This window comes from Podarcis erhardii (assembly GCF_964252035.2).
Source record: "Podarcis erhardii genome assembly, chromosome: 1".
In the NCBI taxonomy this organism is placed as follows: Eukaryota; Metazoa; Chordata; class Lepidosauria; order Squamata; family Lacertidae; genus Podarcis; species Podarcis erhardii.
The window spans coordinates 46,607,276-46,634,056 of record NC_138497.1 but is presented as its reverse complement, the minus strand read 5'-3'; the positions used below and the strand labels follow the sequence as shown (position 1 = coordinate 46,634,056).

Here is a 26,781-nt window from a genome sequence, read left to right as displayed (position 1 = left end):
CCTGTGATCACCATCTGAGGCTCTTCTTCGTGTGCCTCCTCCATGAGAGGTCCAGAAGGTGGCAACACAAGAAAGGGCACTTTTCCTGCAGTGAAATGCTCATTTCCCATTTGTGGAATGCTCTCCCCAGGGATGCTCACCTGGCACCTTCATTACACATCGTTAGGCACCAGGTGAAAACATTCCTCTTCTCTCAGGCCTTTGGCTAATTAAACAACCTATGGCTTTTTAGACTAGGAGAGGGGTTGCTGTTTTGTTTGTTGTTGTGTTACTTTTTTTGTTTTTATTCTGAAAATCACCCTGTATAGACCACCCTGTGATCCTCAGATGAAGGGTGGTGTAAGGTAAAGGGACCCCTGGCCATTAGGTCCAGTCGTGGTCGACTCTGGGGTTGTAGCGCTCATCTCGCTCTATTGGCTGAGGGAGCCGACGTACCGCTTCCGGGTCATGTGGCCAGCATGACTAAGCCGCTTCTGGAGAACCAGAGCAGCGCACAGAAACGCTGTTTACCTTCCCACCAGAGCGGTACCTATTTAACTACTCGCACTTCATGCTTTCGAACTGCTAGGTTGACAGGAGCAGGGACCGAGCAACGGGAGCTCATCCCGTCGCGGGGATTCGAACCGTCAACATTCTGATCGGCAGGTCCTAGGCTCTGTGGTTTAACCCACAAGGCCACCCATGTTCCATGAACGGTGGTATATAAATTAAATAAATAAATAAATAAATAAATATCACCTATAAAGCCCTATATAGCTTAGGTCCAGGTGCCCTGAAGAACCGTATTGTCCCATATGAACCTGCCTGGGCTCTGAAATCACTGGGGGATGATCATAGTTGCTCAGTAAAGCATAGGACTAGGCTCTTAGTTTTGCTGCCATTAGTGATAAAGAAATCGGTTTTTTCAAGGCATTTAAGATCCTGGTACTTTCCTAGAACATTAGGCTATATAACAGAAACTCATACAAGAGTTTCTGTGGGAATATTAGATTCTATTATCTCAGAACGATTTCCTAACTGGGCATAGCCACCACACATGCATATACAGCCCACCACTGAATAAGATTTGACTGTACCGGCCAACTTTGCTTTTTAAAAAAATCCCTTTCCATTCCCTGAGGAGAAGTTAGTGCTAAACGATGCCACCATGAAGAATCAACTTTATTGAGAGAGGTTCACCACACACACCTGCACACAACTCTGTGGTGATCTCTCCACCATCATCAAGCTGCTGCAGACTGTGAATATTAGATAGCATGGCTGTCAAGATTGCTATATGTGAAATAGTTGCAAAACACACATAAAATATTGTGGAGATTATTTCAGCATCTTGGACGCTGCCGGTGGTGATTCACAATTAATGTGACCATGCTAAATAGCTGCAATGTGAAAGAATGACCCAGATATGGGAACCAAGTAAAACAAATGGAACTATTGGCAAGTTTCTAAAGAAATATGTATTTTCCAATATGGACAATGATAACGAGCGTAATGATTTTTTTTAACCCTTAATAAATATCTCTCTCTCTCTCTCTCTCTCTCTCTCTCTCTCTCTCTCAAGTTCACCATAAGCAAATGGAGACAGGAGTGTCAAATTTTGCAAATCTAACTGTAGCTTTCATTCTGAAGCATCCACACTTCCTGACAAGAGAGCTTTGCATGCAATTAGGCTGGCCCACCCTTCCTCCTCTCAAGGCTGACAAACTCTGGAGTGATTCACAAACAGGTTAGAAATCGCAACCTCTCTGGAATCAACTGTATCAAGCTACTGCAAGTGAGCTTTAAACTTCTACCCTAGGGTAAGGAGGCTATTTAATAAATCATAAGAAGAATAAAAAAAAAAAAAATGTTCTCCATCTGGGGATTCTTCAAAGGTGAGGAACTCCACCAACTGTATGTCCTCTCTGGTCTGCACAGGCTTAAAAAAATATTTAAGAACATTTCTATAAGAAAGGAAATGGGCTGTGGTGAACTGAACTACACTGGTTTCCCTTGAATACTAGGAAGAGAAGTGGTTGCAGAACATGGTCTTCAGGTCCATAGTCAGAGGCATCTTGCGCTCCCATCTGGTGGGTGGGAACTAAGCTGCTAGGAGTTCTGCCCCATATTTATCAACCTGTGCTTTGACACAAATTTCCTTGTATTATTGGGACAATAGTCAGTAACTGACCCAGTTCATATGCTCCTTGCCAGCAACACGACACATTATAATTATTCAACCATGGGCCCCTTCTATAATGTTTTGTGGACATGGTTTAAAAACAAAAAAACTGGAGAACCACAGTTGACTATGTTCGCTTGGTATGTTTACCACATAGTTACAGAAGACATTCAGACTCTACAGAAAATATGTGGTCAACCCACAGAGGAAATGCAAGGACTCGCCTTTTTGCTATGACTTCTGAAGGGCCCTATCACAGCTTTGAGAATATTCACTTAAGCCCATAAGCATGAAGTCTGTTGAGGGGGGAGGGGGGAATCCCACTTTATATCATCTAAAAATTGTATGAAAAGAGAGCTCAAGAATGCTATGCTATTTTAATCTGCATTAAGTCCTAGGGCTCTTCCAGACTACTTTAATTGCAGGGATTACAAATGTTGTTTCTTCATCACAACTATATTCCTAAATTGAGTTCAGTGGTGTTTGCGGGCGAGAGAGAGAAATCCCTACCATTCCCCTGGGGAGTTTCTATAAATTCATAGCTGAATGACTCAACAACCCGCTGTGGTGAAGAAGGAGCAAGAGAAGAATGCACTTGCCACCTAGATGCACCATTAGATGATGCTGTGCTTGACTGGGAGAGCAGTAGTGTACAGACTTGCATGTGAGACTTTGGAGGAAACTCAAGCCTTTTTTCAGGAACCAACCAAAAGTGATCCAGAAGTTCTGATCAAGCAGCAGAACTTCCCCACTGTGCTTCCTTCCAAGTAAATTCACCCTCCCTCTTGCGTATTTGTAGAGTGGGGGTGGACACTTACCAGAATCCATGTGATATCTATGCATTTACCCCAGTGGGGCAAATGGCAGCTACAATGCAATGTCACACCAAGTTTTACCACTGGGCTGATAAATTTAAGACCTGCACCGCTTTACACTGCAACTAGGTGACCACATTAACTGGTTTGCGACGTTCAGGAGCCGATTTGTTCGGGAGCCAAGCCGTTTGGGAACCAAGGCACCACTGTACCCTTAATGGCATTTTCAGAGAGTGGAACTCTTCATACTACTGTGATAGATATGGGGAAATGACATTCCCTACATACCTTCCTCCTGCAGTATAATTAAGACAGAGGAATCCAGTCCTTTATTCAATCTGACAACTACAGGGTCACAAGTAATGTCAAGGCAGCTACTTTTAAAATATAAGTTAATTTACCCTGCTTTTGTTCCATATGACCTACTTGTTTTATTAAATACTAAGAAAATGTTGATAGTGGCAACAGTGGCTCATTCCAGAGATGAATGGAAGCTCATACTCATACTTGCTCGAGAGCAGCCTTCCCCAGCCTGGCACCCTCCAGAGGTTTTGGACTACAACTCCCATGAGTCCCAGCTAACATGCTGGTTACAACACATCCGGTGGGGCGCTGCCACTGCTCTGTCCTACCCCATTTGCCACAACAAAACACCCACAGGGCACTTGGCTGGAGAAGTCAGCTCTAGGGAAAACATTTGTTTAGGACTGGCCTCTGAGTGCCACCTGTGACTGAAGGAACACCAGGCACTCTTTAGAGGAAGCTTATATGTTTCAGGCGATGTGGAAACCAACAGCTGATTCATTCACTATGAGCTTTCCCACTTGATTAGCTCAAAGTGACACATGAAGTGGAATGAAATGGGCAAAAAGGCATTGCAAAGTTTCTCCCTCCACCTCTTCTCTCTTCTTCAGGGTTGTGAGATCAAAAGTTCAGAAATACCTGTCACTGCAGAGACACAGTTTCAGTTCTCTTCAGTGTTGTATTGCATCTAAAACCTGAAATAAGGGGCTCATATTAAGTGCTATAAGGATATCACTCCGGAACAAAGACAACATCCCTTGTGAAAAGACTGGCTGTCTTTAAAATAAGGGGCATTTGGCAATCTCCTTCTCACTTTGAAAGTGCCATTTATATAGCTTTGCACCACGGAGAGTTACATTCTTCTACAACATTATCCATCAACGAAGAATTAGGTCACTCAAACTGAGAGTGGCTGTCTTTTTAAGGTTGGGGAGGCAAAAGTTCCCTGGTCAGAACAGCAGCAGCAACTGGCAGCTTAAAAGCATTGATCTAGAGGAGGAGAATAATGGCAATGGGGGGGGCGGGGAACGCAGATGCAGCACATGTTAAAGTAGGGTGCCAGGATACTTACCAGCCCACTTGGGGCAAGCAGCAATTGTTCCAGTTAATGTAAATAGTCATGGCTGCAATGATGCATTGTGGGGTGGGCTTTTTTTGTTTTGTTTCTGTAGCTGAACACCTTATACTTAACATCCTGAGAAAAAAATGGAAGGGGGAGGGGGGGGAGAAACAACCCCTCAATCGCCTGTCCCTGTTTCAAACCAGGCATAAAGCTTTCAAACTCAAAAAGCTGATTGGGCAGATAACCCCTAGCAGCTACAGTAGAAAGAGGCACAACAGGGATGGGAAATGCCCTACATAAAAACCTGCTTTTCCTTTCCTAATTGATGAGACTGTATGCTAACAAGCAGTCCTACTACACAATCTTGTTAATCTGAAGTAACCTCGTGTTATCTTCAAAAGCAGAGTCTACTGAATTTGGAACAGGAAAGGGATGTGTTGAGCCTAGCCACTGCAATATAATTTCCCAAAAGAAGTATGGTGTTCTTTTTTAAATTCTTCTGCAAACAGAAGTTTAGAAGGCAAGTCCAGGAAGACAGTCATTTCTTACTCTTGCAAGGATCTCCCCAGTTTTGACATGGGCACCAGATACGTGAGAATACATGCATGGTTGTTGTTTTTTATCTTCTTTGTTCTCCTGAGTTGCCTCACAATTCAGTGCCTTATAGGGCAACCACAGAAGGTTCTAACCATTTGATTATAAAGGAAATAGCGGGACCCGCAATGAGTTATGTTGTTTATCTCATTAGTGTAGAAGAGTCATAACTCAAAGCTAAAGTGAAAGGTTGCTGGGGGGGGAGGGGGGAGAGAGGAAAGGAGTTATGTGCAGTACTGTGTGAAATTAACCCTCAACTGTTTGCCATGAGATACAGCATTTATTAAGAGAACTGTACGAAAGTAAGGTGATGCAACAAAGGAATGACACCCCCCCCCCGTTGGATAATGAATATATTTCAAGTATATATGCTAAAGAGCAGAATGAATTGGAAAGAATTGTTCACTGGACACAGTGCTATTCAGAAGTACAGTGCGTAACACTTGAAGAAACCAATACCCAGAGCCAATCTGTGCATTCAGGTCCCTGGGACTGCGCCACTCCAGAGTGCAAGTAGCAAGAGGCTGTTCAGTAAAATTATTATAGTAGTAAATTTTATTTAGTAAAATTTGTATAGGAGAAAGAAAGCTGGGTTACAGCCCTACTCTTTGGCACCTTAGCTTTCTTCGATATGGAGTGCGGTCCCCCAGGACTCTATCCCACACTTTTTCTGAACCTGCAGCAGTGGCTGGGGCCCACTGGAACTAGTGGTTGAGGACTGGGCAGTCAGCAGTAAGTGGAGCCAGAACCAATGCCCAGCTGAGTTTTGCAAGGCTGCGCAAGTGCAGAATGCAACTTCCTCCCACTCCGAAACAACTGGTTTGGATTTTTATAATGGAGGGGTGTATCAAGAATTCTATGTAAGGTATAGTTTGGTCCTTGCGTTACTATTAACGTGTTAAACTTTTATGGTATGTGCAAAAAGGGAACAAGGCACTCCCTATCGCTTTCTGAAACGGGCAATGGTAAAGTCACTCTAAAATTGCAAGCACGCCACTAATGCATTTTACCTTCTGAGAAATAAGGTTCATTATTCTCAAGTGTATCAGTAGCAACGTACGGATGCCTTTCCCTCGCAACTCTTACTTAAAACCATTTCCCATTCACTTTCCATTGCACTTATGCAATGAAGATCAATAGAAATAAAGGGGCTGAGATGATGCTGCATCAGAAGGAAACAACATGTCAAGCAATCCTCTCTAGTGACAGTGAATGGGGGCGAAGGAATAATTAGGGCTTCCTCAGTGGAGGCTGGTCTAGCAATGGAAATGGGACAGTGCCCCACCAACCTCAGCCAGCCCTCAGCCAGCCCTCTCCTGCCTCCCAGCCTTCTTAGTTACAGATAGCCCAGGAGGTAGACCTGCCTGTCATCTTCCTCCTCCTTAGTCTCAACTTTGCATTTGTAGAACCCAACAGGGAGGAGAATGGAGATCAAACTGGCATTAGCTGGCTCTGCCTGTCATTGGCTGTGGCTCCACCAGCTGTTGGGCCCCCTGCCTTCCGCCCCACCAGTCCCAATAAGCACCAGTCTCCACTGGGTTCACTCATCTTCTGCAGTTAACAAAAGGAATCCCTTCCAAGCATATCCTTTCAGGCAGGCCCTCCTGCGTGTGGCTTCTCAAAGTTCCTGGTAGCAGAACTCTGTGCGTCCTCCATGCCACCGATAAACAATGTGTACCTGGTCCCCGGTGCCTCTTTTCCATCCAGATGTAGCAGTTATTCTGAGCTACACCTGTCTGCGAGTCCAGGAAAGGAAGACGGACGCTGCGTTCAGCACATAGCCGGGAATTGTAGCTGCGACAGTGTTCAATGGCTTCTTTGTAGAACTGGTCCCCAAGTCTGCAGAGGAGGAGGAAGAAGCAGAGGATGAAGCAGTGGACATCCACCTTCCCCAGGATCAAAACAAAACAAAGAGGGGAAGGGGCATATAAACGTGTTAGGCAAAGATCAGTGCAATTACAGGATAATGAAATTACAGAAAAGCATTGAAAGCACACAATTAATTGAAGTTCTCCACACCTTCCCACCCCTCACAGGTCTATTATTCACAAAGGGAGGAAGCTAGTGAGGCCCTAACTTTTAAGAAGGGAGCGGATTGGTGGCTTTTTGTGGGTACACTCTGCAACATGACATTGACACAATAATAGCGCGTTAGTTGTGGATTTACACTGGGCTGTCCACGCATCATTCTGTTCTATTAGTTGTTTGGTGGTGTGTCTCCAATATTACCACATTATTGCCATCTGGACTATAGATGTTGTGCTATAGGGCAACAGAAGCAGGACCAAAAAAACGCCAGCAATATTTGTGGTATAAACAGTTATGGGTTTCAGCAGGCAACTAAGCCACATGCACTGATTGGACTGATAAAGCAGTATGTCTGCCCCAAACTTGTTGCAGGTGGGAGCGGGAACCAAAGCAAGATCATGTACAAAAGCCCCAATACCATCATGAACGCAAATAACCATGAATGCACAAGAAAAAGGACATCTGGAGAGGCCCACAGTTTCAAACATGACTGGATTTTCAGTTCCAACATGAACTGAGAACGCACCCAAAAACCTCTGCAACGTTAACAGAAACTCTGGGGGTCGACACTGCAGTTGCAGAAACAGTAGGCCGTGCTATGACAAGAGCCAGTATGAGAAACACACATGTTTTTCAAAAGCATGCAAGTTGAAGGTAGGCAGGTTGTCCTAATTTTAAAATGAAAAAATAATTGAGTTTAAAGCAGCATGTCTGATTCACTATTATGCCTTATTCTTGTAACAACTTTCACCTGACAGGCAATTATGTAGTTTAACAGGAAGCAAGTATACTTGCTAATGCGCTCTCATGCGCACTGAAATGGGCATCAAACGGCAAGCAAAACAGCATGTAATTTGCACTAATGGCTGTCTCAGAGAGTTATTCTCTGAGATCCTAAACATGGATTGATCCATGGATTGTGAACGCAATGGGAATTCCCTCTGAATTGGTCTGGGTGTATCTCCACATCAAAGTCTGTTTTTCTGAGACTATGGAAAATCCATCCCTGCTTAGGGCAGTTTTGTTTTGATTGATGTGTGGTGAGAACAAGATGATTTGTACAATTTATTAGTTACAGTCAGGATGTTTACCATCCTTGCCAGTTTCAAACCGGAACTAGTATCCTTGTTAAGCGCTGTGGTGAGGTTTTGGCCTAATTGTTAAACGACTAGCTAGGGAGAGGGGCTGTGCAGCATTCTTCTCCCACCCTCCAAAAATGAATTGTACAGCATTCTGATAATTAAAAAGTAAATAAAGCACAACATGGGAGAGAGGAAAATAGCTGCACAGGAAGGAAATAAAAGAACGACAGAATGCAGCTTTGAGGAGGGCTGAGCTGCTCTGATTCACTGCCCAAAAGGGACACAAGATCCTGCGGTTACAAGCCCCATGGGAGGCTATAAAGATCCTAGCCAGCAGGCATCTCCACCACTGCTCAGCGCTTCTCATCTACTTGACTGCCTCACCCTCCCTTTGCCTTCCTCACCAATGAAGCTTAAGAGAACAGGACAGGGTGTGGGGGCATATCCTGGTTGCTAAGCAACCACTGGACTGGACATACGTACCTCCCCCTGCACCACACCCACACACCCGCACACACCATGCTTCCCACTGCCAAGAAAACTGACAGACTGAGCAACTAGATAGCAGGAAGGTTGAGAGGTGGAACGAGAGAGAGAGTGAGACAGATGAACTGGGGAGGTGGAGGTGATGGCATGCCCTCCAACATGTCTCCGATGAAAACAGTGATGTCCTATTCCATAACAACAACAGCATTTTTATTATTTATACCCCAACCATCTGACTGGGTTGCCCCAGCCACTCTGGGTGACTTCCAACATACAGTGATACCTCGGGTTACATACGCTTCAGGTTACATACGCTTCAGGTTACAGACTCCACTAACCCAGAAATATTACCTCAGGTTAAGAACTTTGCTTCAGGATGAGAACAGAAATCGTGCTCTGGTGGCGCAGCGACAGCAGGAGGCCCCATTAGCTAAAGTGGTGCTTCAGATTAAGAACAGTTTCAGGTTAAGAACGGACCTCCGGAACAAATTAAGTACTTAACCCGAGGTACCACTGTATGTTAGAACATAATAAAACATTACTTCTATTCACAGAGTCTCCTAGAGGACACCCTACTACAACATTTCTCCAATGAAAATAAGGATGTCCCAAAGAAAAGAGGGACATTCCGGGATCCAATCAAAAACCAGGACAGCTTCCGTAAATCCGGGACTGTTCCTGGAAAACACGGACACATGGAGGGTCTGTGATAATATGAAGAAGTTTGGTCCAAGGAAAAGAGTGTGGAGTGTGAGGCTTGAGGGAAATTTGGCAATTGCATATATAGCCATGTCTGGGTGAGTCCATGTTCCCATGCTGAACTGTGTGGTCCTCCTCCTCCAGTAGTCAGCCGCATAGCAACATATGGCATTTTATCAGAAAGCTTATATGCGGGGTGGTGCAACAACAACCCTAATCTGCTTAATAACAGGAGAAGGGCATAAATAGGCCACAGTAGCTGTTAAAAGGTGCACCCACAGAGAGAGAACCTTGTTCTCTTTTATTTCTTCCCTCGCTCTAGACTAAATTAAACCCACCGCTTTTCTTGTGGCCTGGTTCCTTCAGCAGCTGCACGGCAGATAAGAAGTTTAACCGCTGCGGCTTTTCCTGGCACCGGAGCAAAGCAGCGGGAAAGACTCAGGCGAGAGTTTATATTTACGGCTGAATTTGCCCGCCGTGCAAGCGTAAAAAGGCGCAAGAGTCTCGCCAGGGGAGAAAGAAAAAGGTAGCAGATATTTATTAGGATTCTCCAGTAGCCTGAAGGATATGGGAATGTGGGATGAGGCGGGGTGGAACCAGTACAGCGGAGACATTTCCCTGAGGGACTGCAGGGGGCGGAGGCCTGTATGGCACCAGGAAGGGAGGGGTTGTGGCTGTGGATATGCAATCTGCAGGGAGATGCCAGCCTACTGAGAAAGCTCTTTGCACAGAAGTCCCAGGGCGACTGTCTAGACCCCTGTTTTCAATTAGAAAGTGCAGGCAGGGGGGGTGGGGAGAGAGACAGCAACACACAAACCCAACCTGAAGTCTCACTAGAAAGAAATGAAGCTGATTAAAACTGGGTGACGCGCACATTTGTTTTATCAGACACACTAACAAAGGAACTAATCAACAATTTAACAGCACAATGTCAAATTTCTGTGACTGTGAAAATTGGGATGCACAGTGAAAGAGAGAGAGAGAGAGAGAGAGAGAGAGAGAGAGGAGAATTTAAGAGAAAAGAGAGCATGCTGAATGAAAACAAACTATCACCCGTTGCTCAAGTTCTGTGTGTACCAAAAATTCCTCCCAAGAATGAAATATGAGCAGTGCCCATCACTTTGTATTAACAGAAACTAGGGAACAATAAACTACAGTAGCCTTTGCCAAGCTGGTGCCCTCCAGATGTTTTGGGACTAAAAAAAAGTCATGCTTGCTGGGGTTGATAGAAGTTTTAGGCTTAAACATCTGCAGGGCACCAGGCTGGCAAAAGTTGAACTATTGCTACCCATATAAGAATCCCTGCTGCTCACCACTTTAGTTGCAAGGCTAAAAATAAAAGTATAACTTCAAATCTTTTTGTTAAATACCAGTTTTGCTATGGTAGGGGGAAGTTATATGAAAATCAAAGGGTCCAATTATTGCCAGTAGTTGAAAAGCCGATAGAGGTCTGAAAATAAGAAATTTTGATTTTTAAGAATTTTTTTAAAAGATGTTTTTTAAAAATGATATGTCAGTTATTTGATGTTATCAAAAATGTTACTATAGCTTTAACCAGAAAATAAATGTTTTCATAGAATATAGGCTCTACTTTACCACATTTAGCTTTGTTCTCATCATTCATCTCTTGTTCTTATCATCTCTTTCTGGGTTTTAAATTGATTTTGGGGTGTGAGTGGATGCAGAAAGAGGGAGAGAGCATGAATAGCCAGCTAGAGTCTTCCTGCCATAACTCTAGAAAAGTCTCTGCGAGTTGGTTTTGTTTTTCTTTTAATGTTCCTCTCAAATTCCTGTAGTTCTGACACCTGACGTTTCCCAATGGGCTACACAACGATGTTAGTATTTTGGTGTGAAACCACCAAAGACATGAGCTGAACTCTTTGCCACGAACTTAACAAGTGACCTTAACCAAATCAAAATCTTTCAACTTCAGTACGAACAACAAGCTTAGTAGTGAACAGTGGCCAACCAGGTACCTGTGAGAAACCATGAAGCAGGAACTGAGCACAAGAACATGCCCCATCCTGTGGTTTCCAGCAACTGGTTTGCAGAAGCATTTCTGCCTCCAACCACAGACACAGAGCATAGCCACTGTGGTAAGTACAGTAGTCCCTCGGGTTAAGAACTTAATTCGTTCTGGAGGTCTGTTCTTAACCTGAAACTGTTCTTAACCTGAAGCACCACTTTAGCTAATGGGGCCTCCCGCTGCCGCCGCGCCGCCAGAGCACGATTTCTGTTCTCATCCTGAGGTAAAGTTCTTAACCCGAGGTACTATTTCTGGGTTAGTGGAGTCTGTAACCTGAAGCGTCTGTAACCTGAAGCGTCTGTAACCCGAGGTACCACTGTAGTCACTGACAGCCATAGTCTCCATGAATTTGACGAATCCTCTTTTAGAGTACAGTGGTACCTCGGGTTATATACGCATCAGCATAGGCGCCGACTCCATGGGGCCTGAGGGGGCCCGAGCCCCCTCAAAAATTCGTTTGGGAGGGCTCCGCCACCCCAATAATTTAAAAAAATTATTAGTTATATTATGCTTTGTAAAATCACAAAATTATGTTGGTATTTTTTATTTTCCTTGTTTGACGATAGTTACCTTTTAAAATACATTCAGTAATGAGTTAAAACAAAGCCACTCCCGATCTAGAGAGGGGGTGGGTTTGCGGGCTCTCGACCCATCAACAATCTCGCGGGGCTGGCGTCAGCCCCGTGAGAAGCGGGGATTCCCCCTAGCTCATTAATATTCACCGCCCACGGCAGCAGCCAATCGGCTGCCGCAAAGGGCGGGCCCTCACAGGTTCCGCTCGCCCCTTTCGTTCCCCCAGCAGCAGCGGTTTGGAGGTCTTGGGCCCCCCCAATATTTTTTATAAGTCAGTAAGGGCCCCCCCCCAATATTTTTAATAAGTCGGCGCCCCTGCGCATCAGGTTACATATGCTTCAGGTTACAGACTCCACTAACCCAGAAATATTACCTCGGGTTAAGAACTTTGCTTCAGGATGAGAACAGAAATCATGCAGCGGCAGCAGGAGGCCCCATTATCTAAAGTGCTTCAAGTTAAGAACTGTTTCAGGTTAAGTACGGACCTCCAGAACGAATTAAGTACTTAACCTGAGGTACCACTGTTTTGCAAGTTAGTGGAGGTCATTGTGAGAAGGCTCAAGACAAGCAAGATAAATACAGTGGTACCTCTGGTTGCGAATGGGATCCGTTCCGGAGGCCCGTTTGCAACATGAAAGGAAAGCTACTTGCAGTGGCGCGTCTGAGCATGCGCAGGTTGCGATTCACCGCTTCTGTACATGCGCCTGACATCATTTTGCGCATCTGTGCATGTGCAAGCGGCAAAACCTGGAAGTAACCCTTTCCGGTACTTCCGGGTCACCGCAGGACGCAACCTGAAAAAATGTAACATGAAGCAAACGTAACAAGGTATGACTATACTATTTTTTACATAGATTTTTAAAATATTTAAACAGCTTATATATGTCTTTCAATAAAATGAAAGATAAATAAATAACTGTGCAATCAAAATACATCCTAACCCAATTCCCATGGCCTTGCTAATAGTTTTCCAAACCTTAGGAAGCAATTGAGAAAGTGGTGACAAACTATCTGAATCACCCATAGCGGAGATCAGGCATATGGAACATTGGATATGAGAACCAAATGCAGCCCTCCAAGTCTCTGTGTCTGGCTCTTTGGACGTATCTCAGGCTTCATATCCTTCTCAGCCACACCCCTCTCCCAATGCCCCATCTCTTACTGACCTTGCTTACTCTTTCCCTCAAATACTTTTGCCTGGCTGGCATGTGTACTTGAACTGTGATAATGCCTCTTGTTTGCCTGGATGGAGGATGGATTGGTGAGGGAGATGCGGAACCCTCTACATGGCTCTACACAGCTAGAATGTAGCCTATGGCACAAAGATAGGGGTCACATCCATTGCTCTGTCCACTTTTGCTTCTGGCTTCCCCTACTACTGGCCTGTGGCTCTCCAGAAGGTTGCCCATGGATCCAGGCTTTGGGCTCCCCATCCCTGCTGTAGATTTTCCAGGTGAATCAAGAAGCAAAGCAGCAATGATGTTTCTTCCAGATGAGTCGTATATGAAAAACCAAAGCGGCAATAATGCACTGGGCATTCGTGAGAAATGACAAAAAGGAAATCAGCCATGCCGCTGCTATCTCTTGATCTATCAGCAGCGAGGCATGGCCGACTGTGAAGTTCTGCCAGCACGGTCAGTACCAAGAGAATGGTGCTAAGCTGACTACACTAATTCCTTTCTAACAGGTCCCAAGAGATGCATAATGGGCAGCTGCTTTTCCTCCCTAGGCAGCTCTCATATATGCCTGAGAGCCACAGGGCTCAGTCCTGTCACCACTTGTCTTTAACATCCGAGTAAAACCTGCCCAGTATATTTAAGGTGATTTTGGCTTTGGCCAACAATATGTTGGGGATGTTCAACCAGTCAATGGAGACCAGTGCTCAAAACTTTCATATTGCATCTTAAAAACCCACTTTGTTCCTACACGCAACCCCCTCCCCTCAAAAAAGAATTAAATCCTTTTGGTGGTGACTGTTAAAGATCCCATGTCATTGGAAGTGAAACTATGACACATCACCCAATGACAACACAGTCCCATAGATGTCATGCATTAAAACACCACCTTCTGTCTTCAAACAGCAAGGGGAGAAAACCACATTTTAATTATTTTGTTTCCATGGAGTTCTTTCCATTTTAGAGATGAGGAACTAGCATGCTGCTAAAAAAAACAACAGTGGTCGCACCCACTGTGGTTGAGGTAGGATTTCAATGGTGGGCTTCCATTTCTAACAGCACCAGCCACTGTTCTTGCACCTTCTAACATGCTGGCATCGCATATTTGGAGCATTCACAACACAGATCCAAATAATTGCTGTGCATCCCAGGTGCATTTTTATCTAAAACTGACTTAACTGTGTAGCAACTTGCAAATCCAATCACTGCCTCCCACCCACCCATTCCCATCAGACTTAATAATACCATTGTCAAACTTCCTGGGTGTTTGGGGACGCTTCTCTGCAACAGTGCATATGCTGTTTTTGCATCAGAAGAAGATAAATCATAGATATCACCTGAAGTTCACTTGACTCACCTAGTAGCATACGTAGAGAGATGCAAACTGTCCAGTGAGAATTTCATTGGCTGCATTAAAATATACAAATCACCTTGGTGAACTGCATTGTGCCACAGGTCAGTTCACAGTTGAGTCACTTCACAATTGGGTCAGAAGATCAAAACTGCGGCACCTTGTGCCCATGTGGTCCAGATCACTCTCAGTGCCAGGTAGGGGTGCCAACTTGAATAAGATATTTTTTGGGGGGGAGGTAAGCCCCGCCCTGCATAATTGATCACATGACATGGTGCGTGCACACCATTTGAATGGCAATGCCCATCAACTTTGAGGGCCCCTCTCAAATATTTTATTGGGACAGCCAAAGCCCCCTTGGTCCCTAGGAGTTGGCTCCTATATTGCCAGGTGGCCTTGAACCACGCCATTCTTCATTTGAGAGTCTCAAGCTGTATTGCTGTCATGGTTCACACTTCCTGATGCACCAATAGTGTAACAACAGAAGTTGCAGCAAAAAAAACAAAAACTTGTTTCACTTGATTGCCTTGCAGGTTCCTATGGCACACTTTCTTCACTCCTCTCTGTTTATAGCATTCTGAGTAATCTAATCTATTCAGGGTGTTCATAGATGCCGTCTCAGTGCCAGAGGTTTGGCTAGATGGTCTTAAGGTAGACTCTAACCTTACAATTGCATGCTTAATTGATCTGTCGTGCTACAAGTTTATGAAACTCAAAGGAAAGGGGGGAAGTGAGCTGTTTAAACTATGTAATTCTGTCCCCAAGCAACTAGCTCCATGCAGTGAAATAATTCTAGATTCACAATATGAGTCTTGTAAACCACAATTACATTTAACAGCTCTATAATAAATTTACATTAGCGTAATAATTAGATTTTATTTTGCTCCCGAGCCTGGCCTTGAAATACACAAATACAAAGATCCATTTATTTAAACATCTGCCTGCCCTGAATAGATATCATTTGCAGTAATAAAGATGGGATAATGCATAAGAAACATAATCAACATACATAACAAAGCACTAAAATCTATCTCATCCAATAAGTTATTAGTGCCAACAAGAGACACATTTGACAGAAAATGTCTACTTTCCCCTAAAGATCCTCCTTAACTTTAGTAATTAAAGTTTTTTTAAAAAATCAATCTCTTTATCTTTCTAGCATATCAACCGAACATTCTTTCTGATGGAATTCCAATGAAATCCATCAGAAATGAAGCTGCCTTATAGTCTATGGCCACATAATGAAGAAAGGCATTTAGATATGATAAAGGACTATCATGGGAACTGGTTTCTATTCCTCATCAGTCTCAATTCCATTTGCAAGGAGTGTGGTATGCTAACCACTGGACCTCTCCTGTCTAAACTTGAGCTTTCTTCACACACACAAAAATACATATAGATGGAATCCAATTGATTCCTTTGCACACAGAAGGGTTTTTGATGGGAGAGAAAGGGGGACTATTTGTGTTGATAGAAGGGGAAGAAATGGAGGAAGTGAGATATTTTACTTTCTTGGGCTCCATGATCACTGCAGATGGTGACAGCAGCCACGAAATTAAAAGACGCCTGCTGCTTGGGAGAAAAGCAATGACAAACCTAGACAGCATCTTAAAAAGCAGGGACATGACCTTGTCAACAAAGGTCCGTATAGTTAAAGCTATGGCTTTCCCAGTAGTGATGTATGGAAGTAAGAGCTGGACCATAAAGAAGGCTGATCGCCGAAGAATTGATGCTTTTGAATTATGGTGCTGGAGGAGACTCTTGAGAGTCCCATGGGCTGTAAGAAGATCAAACCTATCCATTCTGAGGGAAATCAGCCCTGAGTGCTCACTGGAAGGACAGATCGTGAAGCTGCGGCTCCAATACTTTGGCCACCTCATGAGAAGAGAAGACTCCCTGGAAAAGACCCTGACGTTGGGAAAGATGGAGGGCACAAGGAGAAGGGGAGACAGAGGATGAGATGGTTGGATAGTGTTCTTGAAGCTACCAGCATGAGTTTGACCAAACTGCGGGAGGCAGTGGAAGACAGGAGTGCTCTGGTCCATGGGGTCATGAAGTCAGACATGACTAAACAACAACAATGTAAGAACATAGCAAGACTCTGCTGAATCAGGCCAATGGCCCATCCGGGCTAGTAGCCTCTTTTCACAGTGGCCAACCAGATGCCTGTGGAAAACCCACAAGATGGACTTGAGAACCCATTCACCCTCTTCCTTGTAGCACCCTGGGCCCCTGAGAATGGTGGGACATTCCTAAACAGAACAGAAGGGGGAAATTGCCTCCCCTCCTCCTTCATAAGAAGATGCTTTCCGTAGGTTGTCTCAGACATTTATGCCTTCCAATAATTACCTTTCAGATGGATCCCACTTATCTTACAGGAGGGATTCACCAGCAACTTAACCTTCATTGGTCATGCAATTGCCTCCTTTTCATCCAGGTTTTGATCCCATCGTTCATGGCAGATGTGGTCTCTGCTTGCCAGGCACTTCTGGTCACATAGCAATGGCATGAGGTTATTTATTTTTTAAGTTTTAACTTATTAAGATACTGTGAAAGGACAAAGGAAGTCAAAAAGGCTTCAAGAAGGGGCAGTATTTTAGCCAAATCTGAAGACGGGACTTCATATTGCACACAATACTGCAGAGTATTTTTCGCCCTAAAGGGCGCACCGGCCCATAGGGCACACCTAGTTTTTTTGGGGGGGGAAATAAAGAGAAAATAATTTATTTCCCCCCCCCCCAGGCACGGGGCTGGGGAAGCCCAAGCTTCCCCCGACCCCAGCCCCCAGAACAGACTGCTATCTGCAAGCCTTGGGAGCCCGGCGGGAACTCCCGCCGGTCTCCCCAGGCTTGCGGATATCTCCCCGAAGCCCGGGGCACACTGCTCAGCGCGCCCCAGGCTTCGGGATGCAAGCTGCTATCCACAAGCCTAGGGAGCCCAGCGGGAACTCCCGCCGGGCTCCCAAGGCTTGTGGATAGCTTCCTGAAGCCTGCATTCACCCCATAGGACACACACACATTTCCCCTTCATTTTTGGAGGGGGAAAATTACGTCCTATAGGGCGAAAAATACGGTATTATTAATGATTTGATAGATGTTAAACCTTCCAAATTCATTTAAAAAGAGGAGATAAGGGACTTCCGGAGGCGGCGTGAAACGGCAATGGCGGTCCTCTTCGCGCTGTGAAGAGGGGCTCCGCAGGAAAGGGTCGTCTGCTACGGCAAAGCCAAGACCCATTAAGAAAAACCACAGGCAGAGTGAGCCTGTGGCCATGGGACTCGGCGGGCACCTGAAGCCCCCCCAGAAACGAAGAAGGAACCCCGTAAGGGGCTCCGGAGCGTGGAAGGGGGAGCGGTGCTGTGAGTTCATCGCTCTTTCTGCGGAAGTGAAGCCGCGCGGCTGCTGCCGATGAGCGCCGACCTTTTTTCCTGGAACATTAGACTCCAAACTACAAACCCATGAGTAGGGGATCTTAAAAATTTGGGACTAAAGTGACTGAAATTTGGCTAAAAGCGGGAGACGTAACCAGGAAGTCCGTCTCCTGACTGGGCTTAAAGGATTAAAGTAAAGATTTTGACAAGCTGGAAGCATTCCAAAAAGGCTGTAAAAAGTGTGGATTTCCGTGCAACAATTGAACTGTGTTTTTTATAATAACGATTGAAAAGAGATAATTTTGTTTTAATTTTGTTGGCTTTTGACTGGACCTCTCCTTTCCTTTGTGGATTTATAAATAACTGAGAAGCCCAAAGTCCCGGACTGCCGGGACAAAAAAGAGCTGTCAAATTGCTGAAAGTGTATTGAACTCTGAAAGTGCTACATTTGAGCGCTACAGTTTAGCTATAAATTGGGGAACTGTATCTTGCACATCTTTTAAGACTTTGTTTCAACATTGAGGAAGCTCTATAACCCAAAAGGAATCTGAAGGCTCTCTTTAAATCTGTTTTTAACTGTTGGGATTTTAATGGCGGAACAGTTCTTTCTTTCTGCTGAAGTACAATTGCACTCCCCCTAGAGGACTTTGGATTTACAATTCTTTGGGAACTGCATTTTGTTTTGACTTTTAGCTGCCTTGTTGTTTACTTTTTGGAAATGTCTTTCCCATGGGACTGTATATAACTTAACCTTGGCACGTAGTCAGGATTGGAATGAGTGGCACGGGGAAAGCAAGAGCGGCTAAAACGAAAGCTAAACAACTAGTGCAAACAACTTTGACTTCCCAGCCACGCAGATCTTCTGCCCCAGCTGTTCTAGTACAAGAAGAGGTAGTTGCGCAAACTGCACCAAAGGATATGGCATCTGGAGAATCTGGAACAGTTTTAAATCAAATTTTGGAACAACTGGCAATTCTAAATAAAAAGGCGGATGAGCATTCATCTAAAATTGACCAAGCAACAGTTTCCATTAGTAAACTGACTGATCAAGTTGCTCAACAATTGGGAATATCCAGGAAGCAACTGTGGAAAATCGTAAATTGGCTGAGGAAGCCAAACAGAAAGCAGAGGTAGCCAACCAGAAAATCGACGCATTAAAAGTGGAGGTAAAGCCCTTGCACAAACAGATCAATGAACAGCAGGCCTATCTGGCTATGACGGAGCTGAAGAATAGGGAAAATAATCTTAGGCTGAGAGCAATCCCAGAACTTGAACAGGGAGATCTGATTGGTTATTTGACATCAGAAATTACAAAGTTCTGGGGTATAGAAGAAGATAAGGACTTTAAAATCGTAACTGCTTTTAGATTGGGAAGAGTGGTGAGGAAAGACAGATCCAGAGACTGTTTGATCATTTTGAGATCTAAGCAAGAGAGAGATAAAATATTAGGCCTTCATTTTGGAAAATCACTTGTTATTCAAGGCATCAAGGCAGAAATTTACAAAGATATTCCGAAACAACTTTTGGCTCTTAGAGACACTTACCGTATTTTTCGCTCTATAACACGCACCTGACCATAACACACACATTGTTTTTAGAGGAGGAAAACAAGGGAAAAAACATTCTGAATGAAACAGTGGATGTATCATTTTTGGGCTTCATGCTGTGGCCACAGACATGTGATCTGATGGTGAATTTGGGGTGACCCAATGCAAAGATCCTGAGGATCTATGCTTTGTAACCACATTTTAAGTGGGGAGGGAAGGAAAAACACAGAAGGGACAAGGAGCAGGAGAGGGGTGTGCAGAGAAGCAGCTGGCTAAGAATGCAGGAGAGGGGTAGGGAGGAAAGGAAGGCAAAAGTTTTCCCCCACCCAAGCCAGCCATCCATCTCTCTCTCTCTCTCTCTCTCTCTCTCTCTCTCTCTCTCTCTCTCTCCTCCCTCCCCCTCCCCCCCTCTCTCTCCCTTCCCCCCTCTCTCTCCCTCTCCCCCAGCAGCACCGGAGCTTGCCTGGAGGGGAGGGGCTTTCCCTGCTCTTTGTTCCGTTTCAGCAAACACAGCAAGGAAACAGAGGAGGGTGGGCAGTAAGACCCTGAGGCAGAATGCAGGAAAGCAGCTGCTTCCTCTTTTCAGTTTTCCCTTCTCCGTGAAGCGCCGCGATTTGATTTTTGCCTGGCGATTTGATTTTTGCCTGATTTTTCGGCTCCAGGGACCACACATTCGCTCTATAACACGCACAGACATTTCCCCTTCCTTTTTAGGAGAAAAAATCTGCGTGTTATAGAGGGGAAAATACGGTACATAGAATTAACAAGGCTACTGAGAAGCAACTCAATTCCCTTTAGGTGGGAGTTTCCTCAAGGACTATCCTTCAATTTCAAAGGAAAGAAAGTTAAAATCAAAACAGCAGAAGATCAACAAAAGTTTTTGAACGACCACAAAGAGGACCTACAGAAAGGAACAATAGGATCTTGGCCTCCTCCTCCACCTGAATCTACACCTGCACCTATACCCTCGGGACCAGAGGACCAAAAGAAAGAGACGCCACCACAGGACTAACAGACTGGTTCAGGATGTCTCTGCAGCTTCTTAGTTGGAATATAAATGGCGGAAATTCCCCAGAAAAAAGAAGAAGAATTTTTCATATATTGAAAAAAGAACAATTGGACATTATTTGCTTGCAGGAAACACATGTGACTAGGCTCCACAGAAAAGTGCTAATTAATAAAAGATTAGGCCAAGAATTTATTTCATCGGACAAAGTTAAGAAAAGAGGAGTGGTGATTTATGCAAAGGAGAGCCTGTCACCCAAATTTTTATTTAAAGACGAGCAAGGAAGAATTTTGGCAATTGAAATACAGGTCCAAGGAGAAAAGTTTTTAATATTAGGAATTTATGCACCGAATGAGGGGAAATCAGAATTTTACAGGAAACTGCATGAGACAATTCTGGACTACCTGGACTATACCAACATCATTATGATGGGAGATATGAATGGGGTGGTCTCTACAAATATGGACAAGTCACAAAATCAAAACTTAACAAATGATGGCAGACTACCTAAAACTTTCTTTGAACTAATTGACAATATGGATTTGATTGATATATGGAGGACAAAGAACCCCTTAGGCAGAGAAGGAACTTTCTTTTCTGAAGCTCATCTGTCATGGACAAGAATCGACCAAATATGGATAACTAGAGGACTGGCACCCAAGACTAGAAAAGTGGAAATGTGCCCAAAAACCTGCTCCGACCATAATGCTATGAAAGTGGAAATGAGACTTATTCCAACCGGCTCCTTCAGATGGAAAATGAATGACACCCTATTAAGAGATCAGGAGATTGTCAAGAAGGCCCAAAAAACTTTAAAAGACTATTTTGAGATAAATTTGAATACTACGGTGGAAAAAAGAATAATCTGGGACGCAAGTAAAGCAGTTATGAGAGGGTTTTTGATACAACAGAACACAATAAAGAAAAGACTTTGGAATGAAAAAAAGGATAAAATTTTAGATATGATAAGAGATGGTGAGAAAAAATTGAGATCAAAACCTAAATCACAGGAGGTTCTGAGAGAAATTAAATTTTACCAAGCTCAATATGCTAAATTGATAAATCAAGAAGTTGAGTGGAAAATTAGACAGATGAAACAAAGATCATTCGAATCCGCGAATAAGTGTGGGAAACTGCTTGCATGGCAGTTGAAAAAGAGACAAAAATTGAACACGGTTATCAATTTAGAGATTGAAGGGAGGAATATCCAGAAACCAGAGGAAATTAGAAAGTGCTTCCAGAGATATTTCAAACAACTCTATATGCAAGGGCTGCAGGAAGAGACTGAGATAGACCACTTCTTAAAAAGTAATGGACTACCAAAATTATCCCCGGAAAAGAGAACAATCCTTAATGACAAAATAACGCAACAAGAAATTGAGGGTGCCATTCAGAATATGCAATTAGGCAAATCTCCAGGGCCAGATGGTCTTACCTCCAAGTATTACAAGACATTGAAAGATTTTTTGATACAACCGCTAATGGAGGTTTGTAACCAGATCATGGAGGGGGAAAAGGCACCAGAATCGTGGAAAGAAGCTTTCATCACATTGATACCTAAATTGGAATCTGAAAAGACTCAACTTAAGAACTACCGTCCCATCTCACTCCTAAATGTGGATTACAAAATTTTTGCGGATATTTTGGCAAGTAGATTTAAAAAAGTGTTAAATGAAGTAATCCATAAAGACCAGGCAGGCTTTCTTCCAGGTAGACATTTGTTTGACAATACTAGGAACATTATCGACATTTTGGAACTTTTGCAAACTAATATTAACACAAAAGCAGTGTTAATTTTTATTGATGCGGAGAAGGCCTTTGATAATATTTCTTGGAGGTTTATGAAGAAAAATTTGGAAGGGATGGGAGTGGGACGGGGGTTTGAAAATGGAATAGAGGCAATTTTCAGAGCAAAAAGCTAAATTGATTGTTAACAATGTGGTGACAGAAGAATTCAAAATTGAAAAAGGAACACGACAAGGGTGCCCCTTATCCCCTCTGTTATTTATTTCAGTCCTAGAGGTGCTTTTGAACATGATTAGGGAGGACCGGTTGGTGCAAGGAATACAGGTCGGAGTGAAACAGTATAAATTGAAAGCTTTTGCAGATGACTTGGTAATTACATTACAGGAGCCAGAATCTAGTACGAAAAGAGTTTTGGAACTGATATATGAGTTTGGTCGGGTGGCGGGATTCAAACTGAATAAGCAAAAAACTAAGGTTTTGGTAAAAAATCTGACAGCTTCGGAATCAGAAAGGTTTCAGAAAGAGACTGAGTTAAATGTGGTTAAAAAAGTGAAGTACCTAGGGGTTAACTTGACTGCTAAAAATTTGAATTTATTTAAAGACAATTATGAAAAATGTTGGTCAGAAATTAAAAAGGATTTAGAAATTTGGTCAAGATTGAAACTTTCCTTATCGGGTCGAATCGCAGCTATAAAAATGAATGTATTGCCAAAGATGTTGTTTTTGTTTCAGGCTCTACAGATTGTGGACAGAGTGGAATGTTTTGGAAAATGGCAGAAAGACATTTCTAAGTTTATGTGGCAGGGCAAAAAGCCCCGAATAAAATTTAAAATACTAACTGATGCAAAAGAAAGAGGGGGGTTTGCCCTGCCAGATTTAAAGTTATATTATGAAGCTGCAGCGTTCTGCTGGATGAAAGATTGGTTACTTCTTGAGAACACTGATGTCCTAGATCTGGAAGGGTTTAACAATGCTTTTGGTTGGCATGCATACTTGTGGTATGATAAGGTAAAGGTTCATAAAATGTTCAAAAACCATATTGTCAGAAAAGCAATATTTATTGTTTGGACAAAATATAAAGACTTACTAGAAAGTAAGACCCCGAGATGGTTATCACCAATGGAGGCTAAGGCCCGAAAGAGACTCAATATGGAGGCCGGTTGGCCGAAATATTGGGAAATAATAGAAAAAATTGGAGACAAATGGAGGTTGCAGAGCTTGGAGAAATTAAAGAATAAGGTGCAAGATTGGTTACATTATGCTCAAATTCAAGAGGTTTTTAAATTGGATAAAAAGATAGGATTCCAGGTGGAGAAGTCGAAATTAGAGACAGAACTGTTGGAACCAAAGACTAAGGTATTGTCGAGAATGTATAACTTGCTGCTCAAATGGAATACACAGGATGAGACTGTTAAATCAGCCATGATAAAATGGGCCCAGGATATAGGGCATAACATTATGTTTGAGGACTGGGAAAGGTTATGGACCACCGGAATAAAATTCACGGCATGTAATGCTTTGAAGGAGAATATTATGAAAATGATATATAGGTGGTACATGACCCCAGTCAAGCTCGCAAAAATATGTCACCTGTCTGATAATAAATGTTGGAAGTGTAGAGAGGCTGAGGGGACATTTTTCCACCTCTGGTGGACATGCCCTAAAGTGAAAGCCTTCTGGGAAATGATCTATAATGAACTAAAAAAGGTATTTAAATATACCTTTGTTAAGAAACCGGAGGCCTTCCTCTTGGGCATTGTCGGCCAGAAAGTGTTAAAGAAGGACAGAAGTTTCTTTATGTATGCGACAACAGCAGCAAGAATACTTTTTGCAAAGTACTGGAAGACACAAGACTTGCCCACACTGGAAGAGTGGCAGACGCAATTGATGGACTATATGGAATTGGCTGAAATGACGGGCAGAATCCGAGACTTGGGAGAAGAAACAATGGAAGAGGATTGGAAGAAGTTTAAGGACTATCTACAAAAACATTATAAGTTGTATGAATGTTAAGTATTTGCACGATTTAGAAAACACCAGTTCCAGCAAATAGACTTTGTAAAATAGAAAATTAAGTTATGAGTAAGAAAAGGTCGAAATTTAAGGTATCACTATGTTTAACTTTAAGGTATGAGCAATTGATAAAAATTATTTTAAATTTAGAAGTATAATATATGGAAAGTACAAAATAAGGTATGAAACAAGGTAATAATTTGCTGACATTCTTATTATAAATAATGCAGGGTAAGGAGATGTGAGGAAGTCCAGTTAGTTATATAAGAAAAGTTATTCTGAACAGTTGGTTATATTTTTTTCTTTTTTCTTTTTTCTTTTTTATTTCTTTCTTTTTATATGATTTCTTGGTGTATTTGTTCTGGCTTTTTGGTGTAGGGATCTTGTATTATGTATTTGAAAATTTAATAAAATATTTATAAAAAAATAAAAAAATAAAAAATAAAAAGAGGAGATAAGTTCCCGTAATGTTAATAATTGTGTAGAAAGGGGAACTTCAGTAGTTACCAAATCATTACAAATAAATACTGGCTACCTATTATATAGGGACGCAGGTGGCGCTGTGGGTTAAACCACAGAGCCTAGGACTTGCCGATCAGAAGGTCGGCGGTTCGAATCCCTGTGACGGGGTGAGCTCCCGTTGCTCGGTCCCTGCTCCTGCTAACCTAGCAGTTTGAAAGCACATCAAAGTGCAAGTAGATAAATAGGTAGCACTGCAGCGGGACGGCAAACGGCGTTTCCGTGCGTTGCTCTGGTTTGCCAGAAGCAGCTTAGTCATGCTGGCCACATGACCCGGAAGCTGTACGCCGGCTCCCTCGGCCAATAAATTGAGATGAGCGCTGCAACCCCAGAGTCGGTCATGACTGGACCTAATGGTCAGGGGTCCCTTTACCCTTTTACCTACTATATAGTGTCAAATATGATGCCCTAACCTTAAGACTTTAAGATTAAATTGAAAAAGATAACAGGCTCCTATAATTTTAATAGCTGTGTGGAAGAGGAATTACAATGGGCCTCATTCAAGCTATACTTTACTGATATTTCCTTGCCTCTCTCTTTCATATGGCCCCCCTACCTCAGTCCTTTCCACATTTTCTAACTTTTACCAATACAAAAAAGGCAGATAAACAGCCTACTGATATGGACAGCTATCAGAATAGCTATGAATATCCATGACTGGAAGGGGGGGGACCCCAGGAATGTGTGTACGGTAAGATAATGTGCCAAGCACAAATACAAGAAAATGGAATCTGAATGACCCATTTGCAATATAAGGCCCCTATCTAGAACCACCCTAAGATTCAGAGTAGGAAAATCTCAGACTCCTGATCACTCAGGCCTGATGACATTGCCTAAAAATCTGGTTCTCAACAATGTGAGGTTGGGGGGCAGGGTGCGTGTAAAGATTTGGAAATATTTTTCCATCCCTGAGTAAGTCATTTACAATGCAGTCCTTTACATGTTTACTTACAGTTGAGACCCACTGAGTTTAGTTAAACTTATTCTGAAGTAATTGTGGCCTTCATATTACAATTCTTTGTAATAGGAGTCTTTGTGGTGCATATGTATCCTATACAGCACGACCCTATGCATGTGACTACGCAGGAGTAAATCCTACTGAGTTCAGGAAAGTTGGCTGCTTACTCATTTACCTGGGAGGAAGCCTATTTTAGGAAATTAAAGAGACTTACTTTTGAGTAGCTATGTAGATAACTGCACTGTTTATGTAAGATTAATCGCCATTGACTAGTTTCTAGTGTTTTTCATTGCATTTCTTCTCAGCTGGTAAAAACTGTGATTCTCTGCTACTTTGAAGAGAAGGGAAATATGGTTTTAAATTCTTTATTAAATAATTAACAGTCATACCTCGGGTTACAGACGCTTCAGGTTGCGCGTTTTCGGGTTATGGACGCGCCAAAACCCGGAAGTACCGGAACGGGTTACTTCTGGGTTTCAGCACATGCGCAGAAGCACTAAATTATGCTTTGCGCACGCACAGAAGCACCGAATCGCAACCCGCACATGAGCAGACATGGCACTGCAACCCCAGAGTCGGTCACGACTGGACCTAATGGTCAGGGGTCCCTTTACCTTTACTTTAAAACCATTCCAAACAGACAAGAACTGCATAAATTCAGCAAAAGAGGTGGGTCCCACATAACACCTTGATTATCAAAGAATGAGAGGCTAGCACCAAAAATAACCACCCTCTCCTGGTTCCCCTCTGCAGATCTTAACACCTGAAAAGGTCAGAAGCAATTCTACAAGCAGGCAGCACTCTCAGATCTGCCTTTGCATCCCTGTGGCTCACGTTATATGCTAATAGACTTGCAGCACAACAATCCTATGCATGTTTACTCAGAAGAAAGTCTTGCTGTGTTCAGCAGGGCTTACTTCCAGGTGTACACTTACAGGACTGAAGCATCTGAAAAATCTAATAAGGAGGTCTGCTTGGCAGACACAAAATTTATTAATGAGTAACTCTCCAATACAGATTTTATCTGATTTATCTTGCAAGACACTTAGAAAAGCATAGGCTTTGGAAATGGCTTACAAGTGAGTTACAGCATTTACATATTAATTATAGATGGAGATTTCCAATTAAGTTGGTGGACTTTTTTAAAAAGGTACTACGGCTTCATGCAGATTCCTGAAGAGGACAATTGCTTTGGGAACAGTTAAAAGAAGCTGGAACAATAGATAAGCGAGATGGTTCTTAAGTTTTTAATTTGTCTGGTAATTC

General features: G+C 43.1%; 1 protein-coding gene across 3 annotated transcripts in view; it reads right to left on the bottom strand.

Moving 5' to 3' along the window:
* Positions 1-26,781, bottom strand: part of DPF3 (double PHD fingers 3) — a 190,602-nt gene that overhangs the window by 89,252 nt on the left and 74,569 nt on the right. For all 3 annotated transcript variants that reach the window (XR_014161515.1, XR_014161516.1, XM_081881861.1), the window contains exon 2: positions 6,615-6,775. Coding sequence is in view for 1 of the 3 variants with exons in the window: in XM_081881861.1 (XP_081737987.1) it covers positions 6,615-6,775 (161 nt within the window). In the remaining 2 variants the exon portion in view is untranslated. The remainder of the gene's footprint in view (positions 1-6,614; positions 6,776-26,781) is intronic.